The sequence below is a fragment of the Cyprinus carpio genome, chromosome B16 (assembly GCF_018340385.1).
Source record: "Cyprinus carpio isolate SPL01 chromosome B16, ASM1834038v1, whole genome shotgun sequence".
NCBI lineage: Eukaryota > Metazoa > Chordata > Actinopteri > Cypriniformes > Cyprinidae > Cyprinus > Cyprinus carpio.
Window position 1 is genome coordinate 20,741,945 of NC_056612.1, and position 18,273 is coordinate 20,760,217.

The 18,273-nt window shown below is 34.1% G+C and overlaps 1 protein-coding gene across 2 annotated transcripts; it reads left to right on the forward strand.

Moving 5' to 3' along the window:
* The first annotated feature begins 697 nt into the window (after positions 1 to 697).
* Positions 698 to 3,710, forward strand: LOC109104966 (retinol dehydrogenase 13). Of its 2 annotated transcripts, XM_042741440.1 has the most exons (7): positions 703 to 1,070; positions 1,726 to 1,860; positions 1,938 to 2,129; positions 2,217 to 2,378; positions 2,776 to 2,895; positions 3,115 to 3,319; positions 3,393 to 3,710. In XM_042741440.1, exons 1-7 carry the CDS (start codon positions 1,007 to 1,009, stop codon positions 3,496 to 3,498), a joined length of 984 nt encoding a protein of 327 aa, XP_042597374.1. In that variant the 5' UTR covers positions 703 to 1,006; the 3' UTR covers positions 3,499 to 3,710. The 2 variants fall into 2 exon arrangements, with proteins under 2 accessions (XP_042597375.1, XP_042597374.1); XM_042741441.1 differs by lacking the exon at positions 2,217 to 2,378 and having other exon boundaries at positions 698 to 1,070.
* Positions 3,711 to 18,273: the final 14,563 nt, after the last annotated feature.

Genomic DNA, 18,273 nt, shown 5'->3' on the forward strand with positions numbered 1-18,273 from the left:
CCAATGTGGGCGGAACATCACATTTGTGTTTACTGCACTACTGTTACTGTCTACCGCAACGCCGTTACTAAATATACAGCAAAAAAAATAAATAAATAAATAAATAAATAAAAAAATTCGACACGAGCAGTAAGGTCCGAATCCTAAACAAACTACTCTAATGAATAGGTTCTTTTAACTGAATCGAAAACATACCGCTCAACCAGTGTACTGCGAGTACCGAACAAATGACTCTTCTGATCCGATTCTTTTTAGTGACTCAGAATCATTAGAAGGAGCCAGAAGGTCCGGTTATCGATTTCACCAACCTGTACAATGTTGTAAAGGCTTGTGTGGGACTTAATGAATGGTTCTGCATGTGGTGTCATTTAAAATAAACTATTCGAGTTTTGTTGTAATCAATTACATTTTTGATTGTTTTAAATTTTAACTTAATAGTTAAATAGAAATATTTATTGTGCACTTTTGTCGCCTCTAAAAACTGTGAAACCCCTTTACAAATAACACCATTTTTGCAAAAACGTTATTATTGTTATTATTATTAATATTAAATTTATTTCTGATCTGTAATATCTGTTCTGGTGAAAAATAAAAATCACAGATCACTGCTGATTACAGTAGCGAATAGGAATCGAAGTCGTAACGATAACTTGCGGTTAAAATAAAATATAATTTCACATTCGTGAAGGCGTGTGCGTTCGTGCGTAACGTACTTGCGCGCCACGGCAAAAAAGTGTATTATTCCCATTTTCATTACAAGGCCTATTGTATTTTTTACTCTGGATATTAATAAATCTACCATCTGACCACTAATAGTCATGCGAGAAACGTCTTGTTCAAAACATGGAGAAATCTGCTGTTCTAAATGTTTACGAGGCGCGCGTAATCAGCCATTTGGCGAAGGGTACAGCAGGTACTAAGCTGTTGTTTAAGTTGCTTAAGCCCTATATATAGCATTCTGCAAAGAGAGGACACAATGTGACATTCTTGATTTTGTAGTCGAGAGATGAGGGATCAAGTCACATCTGATCGAGTGAATTATGGCGCTGTCTTCGCGCTGGCCGCAATCAGTAAGTTTACGACATCTTTAGAACCTTTATTAGAATTTTTATTTAAAATAAATATTAAAGGCTCTTAAGTTGTTTAAAGCAATGATTTATGAAAGAAATAAATACTAGAATTTAGCAATGAAGCATTAAAAAAGATTTCCATTTAAAATAGCGTTAAATGCTATTCTTTCTAACATTCTATTAATCAAAGAATCCTGAAATGTATCACCGTTCTAAAAATGTAGCACCAAATCAACATTAGAATGATTTCTGAAGGATCACGTGACGTTGAAGACTGGCATAATGATGCTGAAAATTTATCGTTGACATCACACAATACATTTCATTAAAAAAAAAAAAAAAAAAAAAAAAAATATATATATATATATATATATATATATATATATATATATATATATATATATATATATAACAGTTATTTAAAATGTAATAATACTTAACAATTTTAACTTATATTTAGTATTATTATCCAACCTTGGTGAGCCCAAACTTTGGAACAGTAGTGTGTTTATAATATAGGCTACACATATGCTTATATAACAATATTACCAGCTAAATAATAATAAAAAATGCTACAGATTTTCAAGATTCTACAGCCGAGTATGTATTTTAAATACTTTTAAGCATTGTTTTAAGGATTCAATCTCCCTTACAGGCTTCATGCTGCTGCGGAAATGGATAGCTGGTGGTGTCTGTAAAAGCCGTGCTTCTCTAGATGGAAAGACAGTTGTGATTACCGGTGCTAACACTGGGATTGGCATGGAAACTGCAAAAGATATGGCTCGTAGAGGTACAGCATATTATTTAGGACCTCATCTATAAATTCCCTTACTTTTAACTTGGAAATGTGAATATGTGTGCATTTAGGGGCTCGGGTAGTGATGGCTTGCCGGGACCTGACTCGTGCTGAGAATGCTGCGGAGTATATTCGACGCTCCACAGGAAATGGCAATGTAGTCATCAGACACTTAAATCTGGCCTCTCTATATTCTGTCCGAGAATTTGCCAAAGAGTTCATAGCAACAGAAGAACGACTGGATATACTTATAAACAATGCAGGTGAGTCAGACTGTCATCATAGTGTGATTTCATTCTTAAAAGCAAGGGGTAAAGAGACAGATCTTAAAGTCCCTTTTTTTCTGACAGGTGTTATGATGTGTCCAAAGTTGATCACAGAGGATGGCTTTGAGACACAGTTGGCTGTCAATCACTTGGGACACTTTCTTCTGACTAATCTACTGTTAGGAATGCTAAAGAGATCCTCCCCCAGCCGTGTAGTTAATTTGTCCAGTATTGCACATGTTGGTGGTAATTTATTTTGATTAAAAATCAGAAATACTCAGAATGTTAAGATTTTAAGATATAAGAATGTTAAGATAAGAAATTAAGACTTTTTTAGACCAGACTATATTATTTCTTTGCTTATATTTATTATTCAAAATTTTGGGGTCTGTAATTTTTTTTGCCTTTAAATGCATTTATTTGATTAAAAATACAGTAAAAACATTAATATTGTGAATATATATATATATATATATATATATATAATAAATAAATATAAATATACATAATAAATAAAAGTATTTATTCCTTTACAAAATAAAATCTTACTGATCCTAAACTTTTGAAGAGTAGTTTAGATGTTAAAGTAAATACGCCACAAAGATGGAAATATATATCTATATTTGTCACTGTTTTCCAACAGGAAAGATTGAATTTGATGACCTGTTCTTTGACAAAAGGCCTTACAGTCCTTTGCTCAGCTACAAACAGAGTAAGCTGGCCAGTGTGCTTTTCTCTAGAGAGCTTGCACGAAGAATGAAAGGTAAGATATACTGCAGTTTTTTGGTACAGCAAACAATTTGCAAGCTAATTCATAAACTAACAAAGTTGTTTGTTTATTTTGAGCAAAAAGTAAATAGTATTCTATGTTTTAATGTACCGACTTGGTTGGTTTTGTCACATAATGTGTCAATGGCCATGTGTAATCTAGTTTGTGACAAGTTCATATATTTGAATGAAGCAATTACATGAATACTCACAGGTACAGGAGTCTCCTCGTACTGCCTGCATCCAGGAGTGATTCGAACAGAGCTGATTAGGCATATTCTGGTACGGTACCCAGTGCTGAAGATTATACTGTCTTTGCCCTGTATACTGCTGATGAAAACTCCCTGGCAGGGTGCACAGACCTCTATCTACTGCGCTGTCACAGAGGGCTTAGAGAGCAAGTCTGGCTGCTACTTCAGGTAAATGCAATAATTTGCCACTTTGTCAGTCATTTGTAAACTCAGAATGTCTTGTGCATTTGTGTTTGTGCAGTGATTGTGCTGAAAAAGACCCTGCACCAGAAGGAAAAGATGATGAAGTGGCAAGAAGGCTGTGGGAGGAAAGTGCTCGGCTGGTTGGACTAAACATCTGCCACTGATACGTCATACTACTACACTCTTCCTGACTGTCACCCTAAACTCTGACCAGCGAGGTGGTCATGAAAGAAATAGTTTCAAGGCAAATTACATGATTTGCATCAGAAGATGCATTTATTTATCAGCCTTTTTTTTTTGTTTAGTTTTTTTTGTTTGTATTTTTGGAAAAGGATAATTAAGAAAAAGTCTCAGAGAATATAGCTGCCTTGCTGTTTTCTAAAAAAAAAAAAAAAAAAAAAAAAAAAAAAAAAAATCACATTCTTATCATCTGTACATATGTCAAATATAATAAACTTTGATTTAGTGAAAGAGCAAAAAGTGGTTTGTTTGTTAACCATCCAGCAATGAATTAGGTTTTTCAGAAGCTTTGCTCTCAGGATTAATTCTTGATGATGTGATAGTGCTGATTCTAGCACATTTGACATTGTGTCTATATCTTATTAGAACAAAGAATCTTTAAAAAGAAACTACAGCTGTACTGTGTCCAGTATGTGTGTACCTATTTATATAGATTGTATTTATTATCATTTATATATAATTTAACCACTAGATGGCGATGTAGATGTGCCTTTTGGAAGCACTTGCCATGCTATGCATTCCCCCTACCTAAATTATGAAACTGTATCCCTTCACAATGGAGCACTGCAGGTCTATTGAAAGGAAATATGTGACCCTGGACCACAAAACCAAAGTCTTTAGTGTCAATTTTTCAAAATTGAGATTTATACAATATCTGACCGCTGAATAAATAAGCTTTCCATTGATGTATGGTTTATTAGGATCAGACAATATTTGACCGAGATACAACTATTTGAAAATCTGGAATCTGAGGGTGCAAAAAAAATCAAAATACCAATAAAATCGCCTTTGAAGTTGTCCAAATGAATTCTTAGCAATGCATATTACTAATCAAAAATTAAGTTTTGATTTATTTACAGTAGTAAATTTACACAATGTCTTCATGGAACATGATCTTTATGTAATATCCTAATGATTTTTGGCATAAAATAAAAATCAATAATTTTGACCCATACAGTGTTTTTTTGGCTATTGCTAAAAATATACCCCAGTGACTTAAGACTGGTTTTGTGGTCCAGGGTCACATATATGATGTGATGGAAAGAAGCAGAGACTGAATCACATGATCGCCTTGTGATGTGGTTGTGCATTTGCAGTTATGTAACAATGACTCTATAATCAATATAAAACAGTCCAGCTCCTATTTTTCTTTATTGAATTTTTCTTTTTTAATTTTTATTGACATTAGCAATGTCACTAAATTCCATAAATTCTATTTAAAAGTTGTCTGATTATTTTGCTTTCTATTTAAAAAACAACAACAACATTTGTAGCAATTTCATAGTTATTCATTTTTATTTATATTCTTTTATTGCTATGATTTAATTATTTGTAAATGTGTTAAAAATCATTATACACTACCATTCAATACTGTTCAATATATATATTTTTTATTAAAAGAAATAAAGTAAAATTAAAACCTTTATTTAGAAAGGATGGAATTTAAATCTAAAGTGACAGTATTTTACTATTTATCATAGAATCCTAAAGAAGAAGGTTTTCAACATTGATAATAATAAGAAGCACCTAATCAGTGTATTAGAACGATTTCTGGAGGATCATGTGACACTGAAAACTGGAGAAATGGCTGCTGAAAATTCAACTTTGCCATCACAGAAATACATTTATTTTTTAATATGTTAAGTTATTTTAATTTGTAATAATATTTCACAATATTTCTGTTTTTACTGTATTTTTGATCAATTAAACGCAGCCTTTGTGAGCATAAGAGACTTCTTACAGAAACATTAAAAAATATTACCAACCCTGTATTTTAGTGCTGCACAATGTTAGCTACCAGATTTGTAAATAATTGTCAGATTAAGACTGATGCTGATGAGTTCCCTGCTAGCAAACGACAAGTCTGTCCCTAAGAGTTTCCTCCAGGGAATCATTTGTGTGTGAAATTGGCTTCCAAATTTGAGTCATTTTCTTGTAATCATTTCTTTGTATGCCCAATACTGATAATAAGTGACTGGTAATGATGTGTATAGTGTCGCACAAAGATTTCACGTAAACATGATTAGTCAAAAAAGTGATTAATCAGAGACTTCAAGGCATGACAATGCACAACACCCTCAGTCAGAGTGATTTGCAACAGAGAATAAAGAGGAAATCCAATTAGAAAACCATTGCTGGGAAAATCAACGTAATTTAGCTTGTAGCATTAGTACATCATCTATGGTCAACAAAGAGCATAATTCACTAAACTCATTCCATCATATAGCTCCGTAATGCTTGTCAAGAGCTGAACCCAATCGATGAGCGCTCTGCATGTGTGGCCCCTGTGGGCAATGCCCAGCGCCTGCCTGTCTCCGCTGGCCTCACACAACAGGAAGAGCATTAAATGGAGATGTGCCTTGTAAATTATTATAAGATAAAGCTAAACTAAAAAGTTAAACTAAAATTTACTGTTCATATAAACAAAATAACTTTGTTTCACAAATCGAACAGATTAGCATTTTCTTGAATATCCATAGTGTGCTGATATGATCTGTGGATGTAGTACAATGTGACATTTGTGCAGTTTGCTCTGAGTATAATTAACATTGTAACCAATATGAATTTTGCATTCAAATGTGTGGTCTGATGACCTTATTTTTTAGGGGAATTTTAGAAACGGCCCTCGCATCTGAAGTCATGTTTTCAGGAAGCTTATTTTCACCATGGCAAAAAAACAAAAAAAAAAAACAAATGTTATTGCCTCACAATTCAGACTTTTATTAGAATTCTTCTTTTCTCAGAATTCTGAGTTAACATCCTGCAATTCTAACTTTTCTCTCTCTGGATTCTGAGTTTACAGCTCACAGTTCTGTTTTTTATTTATTTATTTATTTTTATTTTTTTGTACACCTGACCTGACTACATGCATATGCAGAATTCAGAGAAATGATAAAACAGAATTGTGAGATGTAAACTCAGAATTCTGGTCGAAAAATGTCAGAATCACGAGATGCAAACTCAGAATTCTGGTAAGAAATCAGAATCGCAAGATGTAAACTTAGAATTTTGAAAGAAAAAAAATCACAATCACAGAATGCAAACCTAGCATTCAGGGGGGAAAAAAATCAGAATCATGAGATATAAACTCAGAATTCTGAGAAAAAGTCTGAATCGTGAAATGTAAACTCAAAATTCTGAAAAAAAAAGTCACAATCACAGAATGTAAACCTAGAATTCCAAGAAAAGGTCAGAATTGCGAGATATAAACTAAGTTCTGAGAAATAAGAGAACATGAAATGTAAACTCACAATTCTAAGAAAAACGTCAGAATCATGATTTTAAACTCAGAATTAAGAAAAAAAGTGAGAATTATGAGATAATTGTATAAACTTGAAATCGCAAGAATAAAGTTGCAATTACCTTTTTTTAGTTTTTATTCCGTAATGGAAATAAGCTTCCATAATACTGGTCAGCGAAACATAAATACAAACTTACACTGGGTATAGTTCTCCCTCCCTTTTAAAAGTGAGTCAGAACTATGATGCACTTCATTAACAATACAGACATGAGCAAGTCTACAATTCTGAATCGTTGTGTTCTTATAAAACGACGTCATCGTGGCCATCTCTGTTTGTTTTGCCCCAGGGGTTAATGTTGTGCATACCCCCTATCCATTATGCCTTGATAAGGCTTTTGGGAGGGTTTGTGGGAAACAGGAGGGCTGTAGTAAAACCTCAATGGAGACCAGTTGAGCTCTGAAAGGATCTTAAAAGCTTCATGTTCCTGAGTCCCAGTGTGGTTAGCTCCAAGAGCCAAGAGGTCACGACAACTGCTGACCCGTTCTGTGGACTCGACTGTTAGGGGCCCCATTAAGGTCAGCCCTTCACTAGCTCTGAGGGAATTTGATTCAGCTTAACTGCTGTGTTTTTCTGGCCAACTTAGTGCTGGAATGCAGCAGATCCGATAATAATTGTACACGGAGAGGTCTTTCATTCGAAAGAATGGACTAGTGTACAGGACTCCATTCCGAGAAAGCCGGTCTGATTTGCACTGCCTTCGGGGTCATCGTCAGTCTCTCTGTTATTTATGAGTTTCCCTGTACACACACTACCTCTAAAGCTATCTGAACCATGGAGTGCTGGCACAAAGGGAACTACTAATAAAAATAGCCTAGGGACACAGAGAGGGAGGTATAACATGAGGAATATCTCACTCTATTGCTCACAAAGGAACTGTTTTTATCTCGGGAGATAATCAGTTTGGTGAGAACCGCCATGCATAACAGTCCATAGAAACCTGAGAACTCATCTTCCTGATCTACAGTAAACATGCTGTGACCATGAGGGAAGGTGGAGGGCATGTCGGGGCGGTGGGCCAGGGGTGAGAACAGGTGAGGGAGAGTGAAATCTGAGAAGGATAACCGACAGTTATCACCAACAGCTGATGGGATAGCACATTCATCCACTGGCTGCTTACTCAGCATGAGACCCCCTGCAAATACACCTGCTTTGGGATTTTAAGATCTGTAAAGATACAAATGTGCGTGTTTGTACCTGTTTCGCTATAGCCGTCAGGGCCAAAATGACCTCAGAAAATGTCCTTTGATTCTCCAACAAGACCCCAAAATTTGAGGTAATATGTCTCATTTCATTAACTTCTAAAATGAATGCTATGTATCTAAACTAAAATAAAACTAAAATTTGTAGTGCATTGGTGAAAAGCAATAGCTCTATATTTTCTTCAGCATTATGATCAATACTGATGCATTTTTAATCCTAAAAAAAACTACAAAAATAATAAAGTAAATAATCCAAAATAAAATAATTAATATTTGATCAATTATACAAAATACATTTAAATACAAATAAAATAATTACATTACAAAATAAAATATGAGCAACTGTAAGTAAGAATGGAAAAAAAAAAAAATTAAAAGTAAAAAGTTCTTACATACAATACACCAACAAGCTTGGCTTTGTGTTTGCATGTATTACCAATTGAAATGTCACACACTATGATAAAATATTTGCAGAACTATATTATGTTATGCTGATCAGGGTTATTATCATTAACTAAAACTAAAATTAAAGCCATAAAAAAACAACATTAACTGAAATAAAATAAATATATATATGTATAAAAATATAATTTTTTTTCAGCTATAGTTTCCAAGCCATCATTTATCATTTTCTTTTAGTTTAACTTGAAGTAATAAAATAAATAAACTAAAAGTGAAAAAACCTGTAGACATTTTTTAAAAACCAAATATTAGTCAAATTAAAATAAAAATGGAAAATATAAAAACTAATTCAAGATATTACTTAAAAATATATTAGTATATTGATATGATATAGATTGATATAAGTTCATAAGATAAAATTTAATAAAATCCAGCTGAGAGTTATCTACCTCAAACATCCTTCTTCCTTGCTGTTCTTTGTAAAGGATAGGTTACACAGAACAAGAGCATAATCATACCCAGCAGCTTCTCACATGCCCTGAATCTGCGGTGGTCTGATGGGAATTTAAGCCTGCCTCTTTAGAGGAAGGCGGCAGATCAGGGCTGCTGTGTAATTAACGCTGATCTCTAATGGCAGCTTGCAGCTGCTTGGGTACAGTAATCACTGCAGACTGCTTTGTGCTATACAGACACATGTGGGCATGCTCACAAATACAGTATGAGTGCTATAGAAACAGCTGGCTGAATGCTTTTACAAATGCAGGTCAGACAAATACTGTACACACAAGGATCCACTAGTGAGTGTTGTGCTTTTGAACTTTGAGACCTTTCTTAATAAAACTTTCTGATGTTCCGGTAGCTGTCTAGCATCAGACACATGGCATGTGTCAAGCAGTGGTGGGTGATATACCGGTAGAAATTTGTCAGTTAGTAGAGATTTTGAACTACGATCTCTATTGATCATGTGACTTTGCTGTGCTACGTGGTCACGAAAACATACCATTTGCACTTTGCATATTTAAGCATTGAGGTTTAAAAACAAGTAATTTTAAGCCATTAAAACGCAATCAGCAGTGAAAGGGGATTCATTTCACTTTATGCGCAAAGAGTTTGGGAATATTTTTTGTTATTTTGCCACTTTATTAGCCTTGAGTGGTTAAATACACACTCAAAATCCCTGTCTTTGCAAGTGTCCTGATAAACACAGTAATTTAGTTCTTAAGTGAAAGCAAACAGCTTAGAAAGAAAACTGGGCAGCTCTTAAAGTGACAGCAGTCTAATATTCCTGCTGTCTGTCATTCATGTTAATCAAACAACAAAAGAGAGAAAATCTCTCACTGCTCTTGTCTAAATCACTTTTGTATCTTTAATAAGAATAAACATGTATTTAATTTGCAGTGAAGAATATGCAGTATTTTACATTTGATTGCTATATACAACGTAGGTAGCATTTCTTATTTATACGTTCTATTGTAGATTTTTGTCCTGTTGCTTGTAATTAGTTTCTTATTCTTATTTAATCTCTGGCTGTTTACTTGTCTTCAGTGAGTTTGGGTTTTTTGTGATACTAACACTGGTGACAAGAATTATGAAATTGATCAAAAATTCATGATACCATTCAATATCAATTAAACATCATAAAGAACTTTTTAAAAGCAAAAATAACTATATTGTGATATATTGAATTGAACAGTTGTGAGGTAATTACTATTATGGCATATATTTACAGTTATACAAATGTCTTTCACAATTTAAATAATTTATTATTAATAATTTTGTATTAATAATTTATTATTATATGGACTTTGCATTTTATTGCATTTTTATGAGCCATCTGGGAAAAAAAGTATTTTCTTTCAGAGCTTACTGTATGCTGACTATCGTTACTGTGGAAGAGTGATATTCATTTATAGTGTCTTGGTAACAGGGCTTTTATTTCTTTCCCGGCATTATGATCAATACTGATGCACTTTTAATCCTATCCATTAAGACCTAATCAACCTCTCAGACATCTTTCAAATGGAACAGGAAGTAAAGCTCCTGACTGTAAATCTACATTCCTTTTATTGTGGTAATTACTAGAGAACAACCCGACAATAGTGGACCACTAACTACTGACTGACCACTAACTTTACCAATTTCACTACTAAAACAAGTGCTGTGGCCTTTACAGTTTAGAATGAGTGCTGGATGCTCATACTTAGAGCTGTGTGTGGAAAAAAAAGTAATGCACCAATAATGAATCATTATGATTATTAGATTAGCCATAATTATTAAACCTAATTGCATAACCTTTTCTATTGTTTGTACTACAAAATTGAATGATACTTCAAGTCATGTGGATTATTCAGACTTAAGAATTTCACATTATTTAGTATTTACATTCAATTTTTTTTATATTTTACCTTTGGTACCACACAGTTAATAACAGTACTAAATATTCATACATCCTTGACTACTAGTGGCTACAGTAACTAAAATGATTGTTTTTTATAATAAAAAAACGAATCAAAATTATGCTGAATCTTATCCATCTTTTTCTAGATAGAGGACAGATTCATAAAAAAAAACGATCTCAAATTTTGTGTTTCATTTCAAGCTCAGATGTTGACTGAAAGTCACTGTGACTTTGGTGCATGATCACAGGCCTTGTAATGAGTGAGAGAGAAGGCTGTATTGATCTCCAGAGCTTCGATTGTGTTATCTAACCTAATGTAGCCGGCAGACGTTTTCAAGTGACCACACTGTGCTCTAAATGGAAAAACACAAAACTTTGTCTGTCTGTGATGGAGAAAGATCACATGGTACACCACAGTGCTGTGCTACAGTGGAGGAGGTCAATATCTCAAACCTAGTGACCTGGCTTGAACTGACTGGACAAGGTGATGCCAATGTAACAATATTGTATAACCGCTCTTGCAGACTCAGGTTACGTTTTGTTATTGGATATATAAAATTGTGCATGTTGAGTGAATTAAAAAATAAAAAAATATTACCTCTAGCCAATTATAAAACACAGATGTTTAGCTATATTCAACATTCTATGAGGGTCTGGGAAGATAATATAAAAATGATGAAAAAAATAAAATAAAATAACATTCGGAGTCTCTTATGGTCACCAATGCATTTATTTCATGAGAATGCAGTAAAAACAGTAATATTTTAAAGCATTTTTAACATTTTAATACTTCACAGTACTAATACAGTATATTAATTAATTCCTGTGACGGCAAGGCTGAATATTCAGCAGCCATTACTTCAATGTCACACGATCCTTGAGAAATGATTTGGTTGCCAAGAAACATTTTTTGTTTTTTAAATATTTTTGTGTAAACCACGATAGTTATTTCTTCAGGATTCTATTTATTTTGCACTGTGACATGATTTTCATTATAATTAAGTACACTTGGCTTTCAAAATCTCACAATATTACATTAAAAATGTATAGGTTTTACAAATGTCCTTTACAATTAACTTTTTTTTCACATTATGTTAAGAGAGTTTTTGCCTTTTTTTTTTTGGACATTTCTTGCGAAATTCACCTGAAAACTCTTTCTCTGAGATTTCTTAAGATTATTCTATGCTGACTATTGTTGTTCTTTCTTTTCATGACATTTCTAACTATTAGAGCTATTTAAGTACATCATATATGAAGTGTTACCACATCTAGCTTATTGATATTGGTTTGCTTAGATTTCCTGGGTCTGTAAAGGTTAAAAGCCCCTACTCTGAATGGTATAGTTTTATTTCTGGTATATGATGGATTGGTCTAATGACAAGAAAGGATCTCTAAAGGATTAGTGAGAGGGCACAGCTCCCTTTTTAAAGCTTATAAATAATGTGCAACCCAATAAAAGATGCTTAAATAATAAATGAGGGGCACTCAGATCACACATAAACCTCAGACAGCCTGCAATGCCTAAAATGACACAGTGTTGAACAGAATGCATGGCAGATTTTGATACCATCTCCAGATCCTCATTAAAGCCTGAAGTGTGAAAATGTAAAATGTAAATGAAGTGAATATAATAGAAAATGCAAAGAAGCATAAAAAGAATGATGCTTATGTCATTAAATGCTGGAAGACCTTTTATGAGAAAGACGGTTCTTGTCATTTCACTGTGTGCTTATGCATGAAATGTGATATTACTTCTGGAATATTACATGATCTAGCAAAAGTTCAGTAATTCTTTGATGGTACATATTGTTCAGTGATGCAAAGCATGTAGAAATCTGGGTGCGAAGAGAAAGAATGAACAAACCTGTGTGCATTTCTGCTATTTCCTGACACCACAGTGAGACTCGGAAAATGAAACTGCAGCTATTCTTCTATTGTTCCGAATAGTGCCGAAATGTTTTCAAGAGAGATAGCAGGCAGGAGAGAGTGTCACTAAAGGTCCCTGACGTTGGTCTACTTTATAATTGATAGGTCTCCAGAGTTGAATTTCATGGCTAGCATTACAAGATCCAGTCGTATCTCCTTCAGGTAAAGCTACGCTAGTGTCAGAGCACAAGCAATCCATCTTTTGTCCAAAACTCTCTCTAACTACTAGAAGATACTCTTGCACCGGCATTGGATAGGTAGAACTAAGAATTAATTGAATTAATAACAGATTTTTCTTGTTTGTGAACATTTTGATATACTGAACTGTTGAAATGTGACACTTCAGATTGCTAATGACACTTTGAACTAAGAAGTGCTCTTCGCAGGTTTTCGTGTTAACTGGAGTAAGGCATTACAGTATGTCTTTCCCTGAGACTAACAGACTGTGCAAAAAAAAATTTGTTACTGAAGAATACAAAATAAAATAATGGTATCTGTTATTTCATACAGGCTCAGGGGAAAATCAGCAAAAAATAAATAAATACATAGGATTTATAAGATTTAAGATTTATATTAATTTTACACATTTTATGAACAAGGTCAAAAGTATGGAAGCCCGTTTCCACCACTGAATAAAAAAAATAAAAAGGTAATTGTGACTTTTTATCTCATGATTCTGACTATCCAATTGGGAAATGACATCTGGCAATTCTGAAATTTTTTCTCACAATTGAGAGTTTGTATCTCACAATTCTGACTTTTTTCTCACAATTGTTAGATATAAACTCGCAATTGTGAGTTATAAAGTCAGAATTGCGAGATATAAACTTATAAACTTGCAATTCTGAGAACATATCAGTCTTTTTTTCTCCGCAGAACTGGACTTTATTACTCGCAATTGCAAGTTTATATATCACAATTCTGAGAAAAAAGTCAGAATCACGAGATGTAAAATCGCAATTGCGGAAAAAAAAGTCAGAATTGTGAGATAAAGTCGTAATTACCTTTTTTATTTTTTATTCAGTGGCAAAAACGGGCTTCAAGTATACCAATGCTGTTTTGTTTGTTTGTTTGTTTGTTTTCATCCCAGGGCACACAGAGCAGTAAATATTGTTGCATAACTGGCTTAATATATGAATCTAAGTCAAATACAGAAAGAATGCTCTGTACCTTTGAAAGACAGCATCAGATTTATAGCACAGTAGCCTATACACTCCCAAATCCACCTGCTTTTATTTATAATCCCAAACGAAGCTGGGACATTTGCTCAAGAGTCCATTCTCCATGCGATCAGCATTGCATGACCCTCTGATGTAATGAATAGAGTGAAACAACATGCTGTTGTGGTTCTGGAACTAAACGTACAAGCAGCTGCTCTTTTGTATGCAACATCAGTCATATTGTTTCCTTCTTAGTGCAATTTTTGTATCAATCCAATCAATCAGTTCAAGAGCCTGTCGGAAAAGAGAATGTGAAACGGACTTAACCCTGACTCTGGTTATGTTTTTGATAGTAAAGAGCTCCTGTGTTGCAGGGCATTTTGAAGTGGTGAAAACAGACCCCCTGTGTCTGATATTTCCTGAAAATGTCAGTGGGACAACAAGTCTGAAAAAGGATACAGTTCCACAACTCACTCTACACTAACATTTTACTACCTGGTCACTCAAAGGTTGACGAGTAGATTAATCAGTGTCAAGGAGATGAGGTTTCACTGAATGTTTTATTGACTAGTGTAAGGTAACAATACAAATGACGGAGAGCCAACAGTCTTTCTCTGAAGTGATGGGTATATTTCACAAAGTTAGTCACCTGACTTTGTATTATAAAAAAATATGTTAGTGAACAATTTTTCCCTGTTACATGATAAAACGAGAAAAGAAACATACAATGAAGAAGGATAAATGCTACTAACTTACTAAAAAGTAAGAGTAAATGAAAAGCACTGAAGGCTGCACATTGTCCTGTCCAAACTAAAACAACAAGCCAATTAGGGTGGAGCTGCTTTTATTATTGCGGCTACTTTTCTGTTAAATCAGCCCCCGCGGAATTATGATGTGGGATGGAGTGTCCAGATTGTCTGTCTGTGTCAGCACAGTTGAAATGCCACTTTGAATTTTAAGGCTTTATTTCACATTCCACTTTCACTCTGGGCTGCTATAAACCTCCTAAACCAGTCTCCAGAACTCTTGCTTTTAAACTTAAGTATATGTTTCTGTCCTGTGCGAGTGGCCAATGAGACGTGGTCACAATTACTAAACATTTAGCTTCATTTGGATGAAGAAAACTTAAGAGAAGAACATAAACACTGGAAAAGAACCCGTCATCTCCTTATAACAACACAGTTAACATTCCAATTATAATTCCAGCACTTAAAGAATTAAAGGGCTAGTTCATCCAAAAATTAACATTGTTATCATTTACGCATTCTTAAATCTGTACTATCCAGTCTCATGTCATTTCAGTGTCTTTCGTAGTATTTTGTGGTATTTCAGAAGACTAGAACCTGTGATCATATTTTTTAATTCAATCAGCTTTGCAGTATCTTGTGGCTGAGGTCTCCAAGCAGCATGGGAACATCTGGTCATTATATAGTTGTTTTCTTGGATCAATTTCTGCTCTACATCTGTCACGAGATTCCACTGTAAATTACTACGCTTGCATCTGTTTCTTCTCAAATCTGGAGACAGATTGGATACTTCTATTCTTGATCACTTTTATTCTGCACCAATGAAGGTATTGAGATCTGGCATGCAACCTCAATCTCTATCTATTACAAGTTGTGTCTGCATTGTGGCCTACATTTCTCATCTGGAGTGTAATCTCCACCCAAGACTATCCAGCCGTGCAGTAGTGGCTCAAGTTGGGACCCGTCCCATCATCAGATGTGATTGTGGTGCTCAATCCACGGCTGTCCTACAAATCAATATAAAAACCAGCTAATAACACAAATATAAACTAGAAATCAATAGAGCTTTTAGGACTCAAAGGCAAATGAGAATGTTATTGTGAAACACAAGAAATCACCAACATTAATTTTCAGATTAAAATATATATATATATTGCTTCAAAAACTGGATTTAATTATGTGTTGGTGTTGAATGTCCCACTTTATCTTAATTTGTTAAATATTAATGCAGCTTTATTTATGCAGCTAGGTAAAATGGCACTACCGAACTGCTTATCATACTATGCACCATATTAACAGTAGGAACTAATTACTAATAGTTCATATCTATATATTTTTTTTACATATATATTTTTTACACACACACACACACACACACACACACACACACACACACACACACACACACACACACACACATATATATATATATTAAAGATTGTGTAGTTCTTCAGTTGCAGCATATATGAATTTGAATAAATGTTGTTTAAATACATTCACTTTCAGGATGGATAAAGCATAAAATAAGCTGATATTAAAATGATTTTATCTGTGCTTCATCATGAAATTAAAAAAAAAAAAAAAAAAAAAAAAAAACCCAACCAACCAAAAAAAAACCCCACTGTCCCACTTTGGCATAGTTCACCTCATTTTGCATTTACAAATGCAAAATGAGCATTGCATTGTATGCCATTACAAATGTTTCAATGCACTTTGCAACACAACTACATCCAAACACTGACCTGAATTCACTCAAAACAGATCTGTACACAGCGTATCCTATCAAATCATAGAATATTTTATAATCTTGGACAATCAGCAGTGAGGAACCAGGCTAGCACACCTTGCCATGAGTTTGCCATCACGTCACTGCGGGCACAGCATGACAGACTGCTGACAACACAACACGTTCTGACGCAGAGCGGTCTCTTTATACAGAATATGGATGACCTTTTAATCACAATGGGCCTGAGCACTTTATAAGACGGTCTGTTCATGTCTCATGGTGCTTATGGGAACTCTTGAACTGATCAAGGTAGCATTCATCTTAGGACAGAGATGATTAGCAGCACAAAATGACTGATTATTTGTCTAGCTCTTCACATGGACACTTTAACCTGATGAGAAAAGTGACCTCAAACCTTGTGGCTGTTTATTTTTCTTCTTTTTTCTCAGCAGCAGTTGAAAGCTTTATGAGAGGCCACTCTGTAAGCTGATTTGTTGTGCAAGAGCTCTATTTAAACTGGGACAGCACCGCTGCTTAATTCCACTTCATTGCTGGATTAGCACGTCATTACAATGATGCTACTGTATGATTACCTGGGTTTATAAAAGCCAGCATTAACTAAAAAATGGGTATTTATGCATGCAAGGACTAAAAAACTATTTAACATAAAATTACTATGCAGAAAAATTCAGTTATACTTAGAATTTAGTTTTTTAGCAACTGATTAAAAGCATTACATATTAACATCTTATAGAAAGAAAGATTTGCACCATTTTTCTTGTTTTAGATGTGCTAGATTGCACCATTTTGTTGTTTTCAGCCCATTCCTAGATGGATTTGCTGAAAGCCTCATGTTGTAGCCAAGCAGAACGATTGTGTGGTGAATACTGATCTAAAGGAATGAATTCTTACAGCAATGCACACAAAAAGCACATTCAATGCACACAAAAAGCACAGCACTGAGAATTCAACACAGACTGGAGTGAATTACACTTACATTTCTTACCATTCAATAAATAACAAGAATAGAAGACCCTGATGCATTTTTACACCCCATATGAGAGCTGTCTTTGCTTCCTGTTAACAGACAGGAACAGACTGTTTGAACAAACTGTAACAGACTCAATTTAACAGATAACCAGCCAGTCATTCTGTACCATACATCTGAAAACAGAAACACTGCCTGACCCATATTGAGCCCTTCTTAAACTGTCAATGTTATGCTAACCATAATTTCAGCTTGACTTAAATTTTGCATCAATAACATGACTGCATAACATGTTTGTGTTTGCATTTGCAATTATACATTACCTAATAACCTAATAATTTCTCTCTAAAAACACAGTAGGTAGGGGGGCATTGCAGACACAAGCTTATCAAGGCGTTATGCATTACTATTTTTAAACTCTTAAGAACGGCCATGATGGGTTTAAGACGACAGGTGGACATGTTTCTATTGCTGCTGAGTTACATCAGTTTATGGGAGCATTATCTCAACACCTCACGGGCTGCCTGTCATGAGTTGTTGCTCTGTAAGAATGGAACTGCAAAATGTTCTTTTTAATCTGCATTCAAGAATTCCTCATTTACCAGTCATATCTATATATTTGTATTGTATGTATATATCTAATATCAAATCGAGATTCAAGAAATTAAAAAATATAAATATATCAATAATACATTTATTTATAAGCAGTTCTGGGCAACGACTGATCAGGATTAATCACATCCAAAATAAAAGTTTTTGTTTATATAATCTATGTGTGTGTACTGTGTATATTTATTATGTATATATAAAGACACACACCACAGTATATATTTTGAAAATATTTATGTTCAT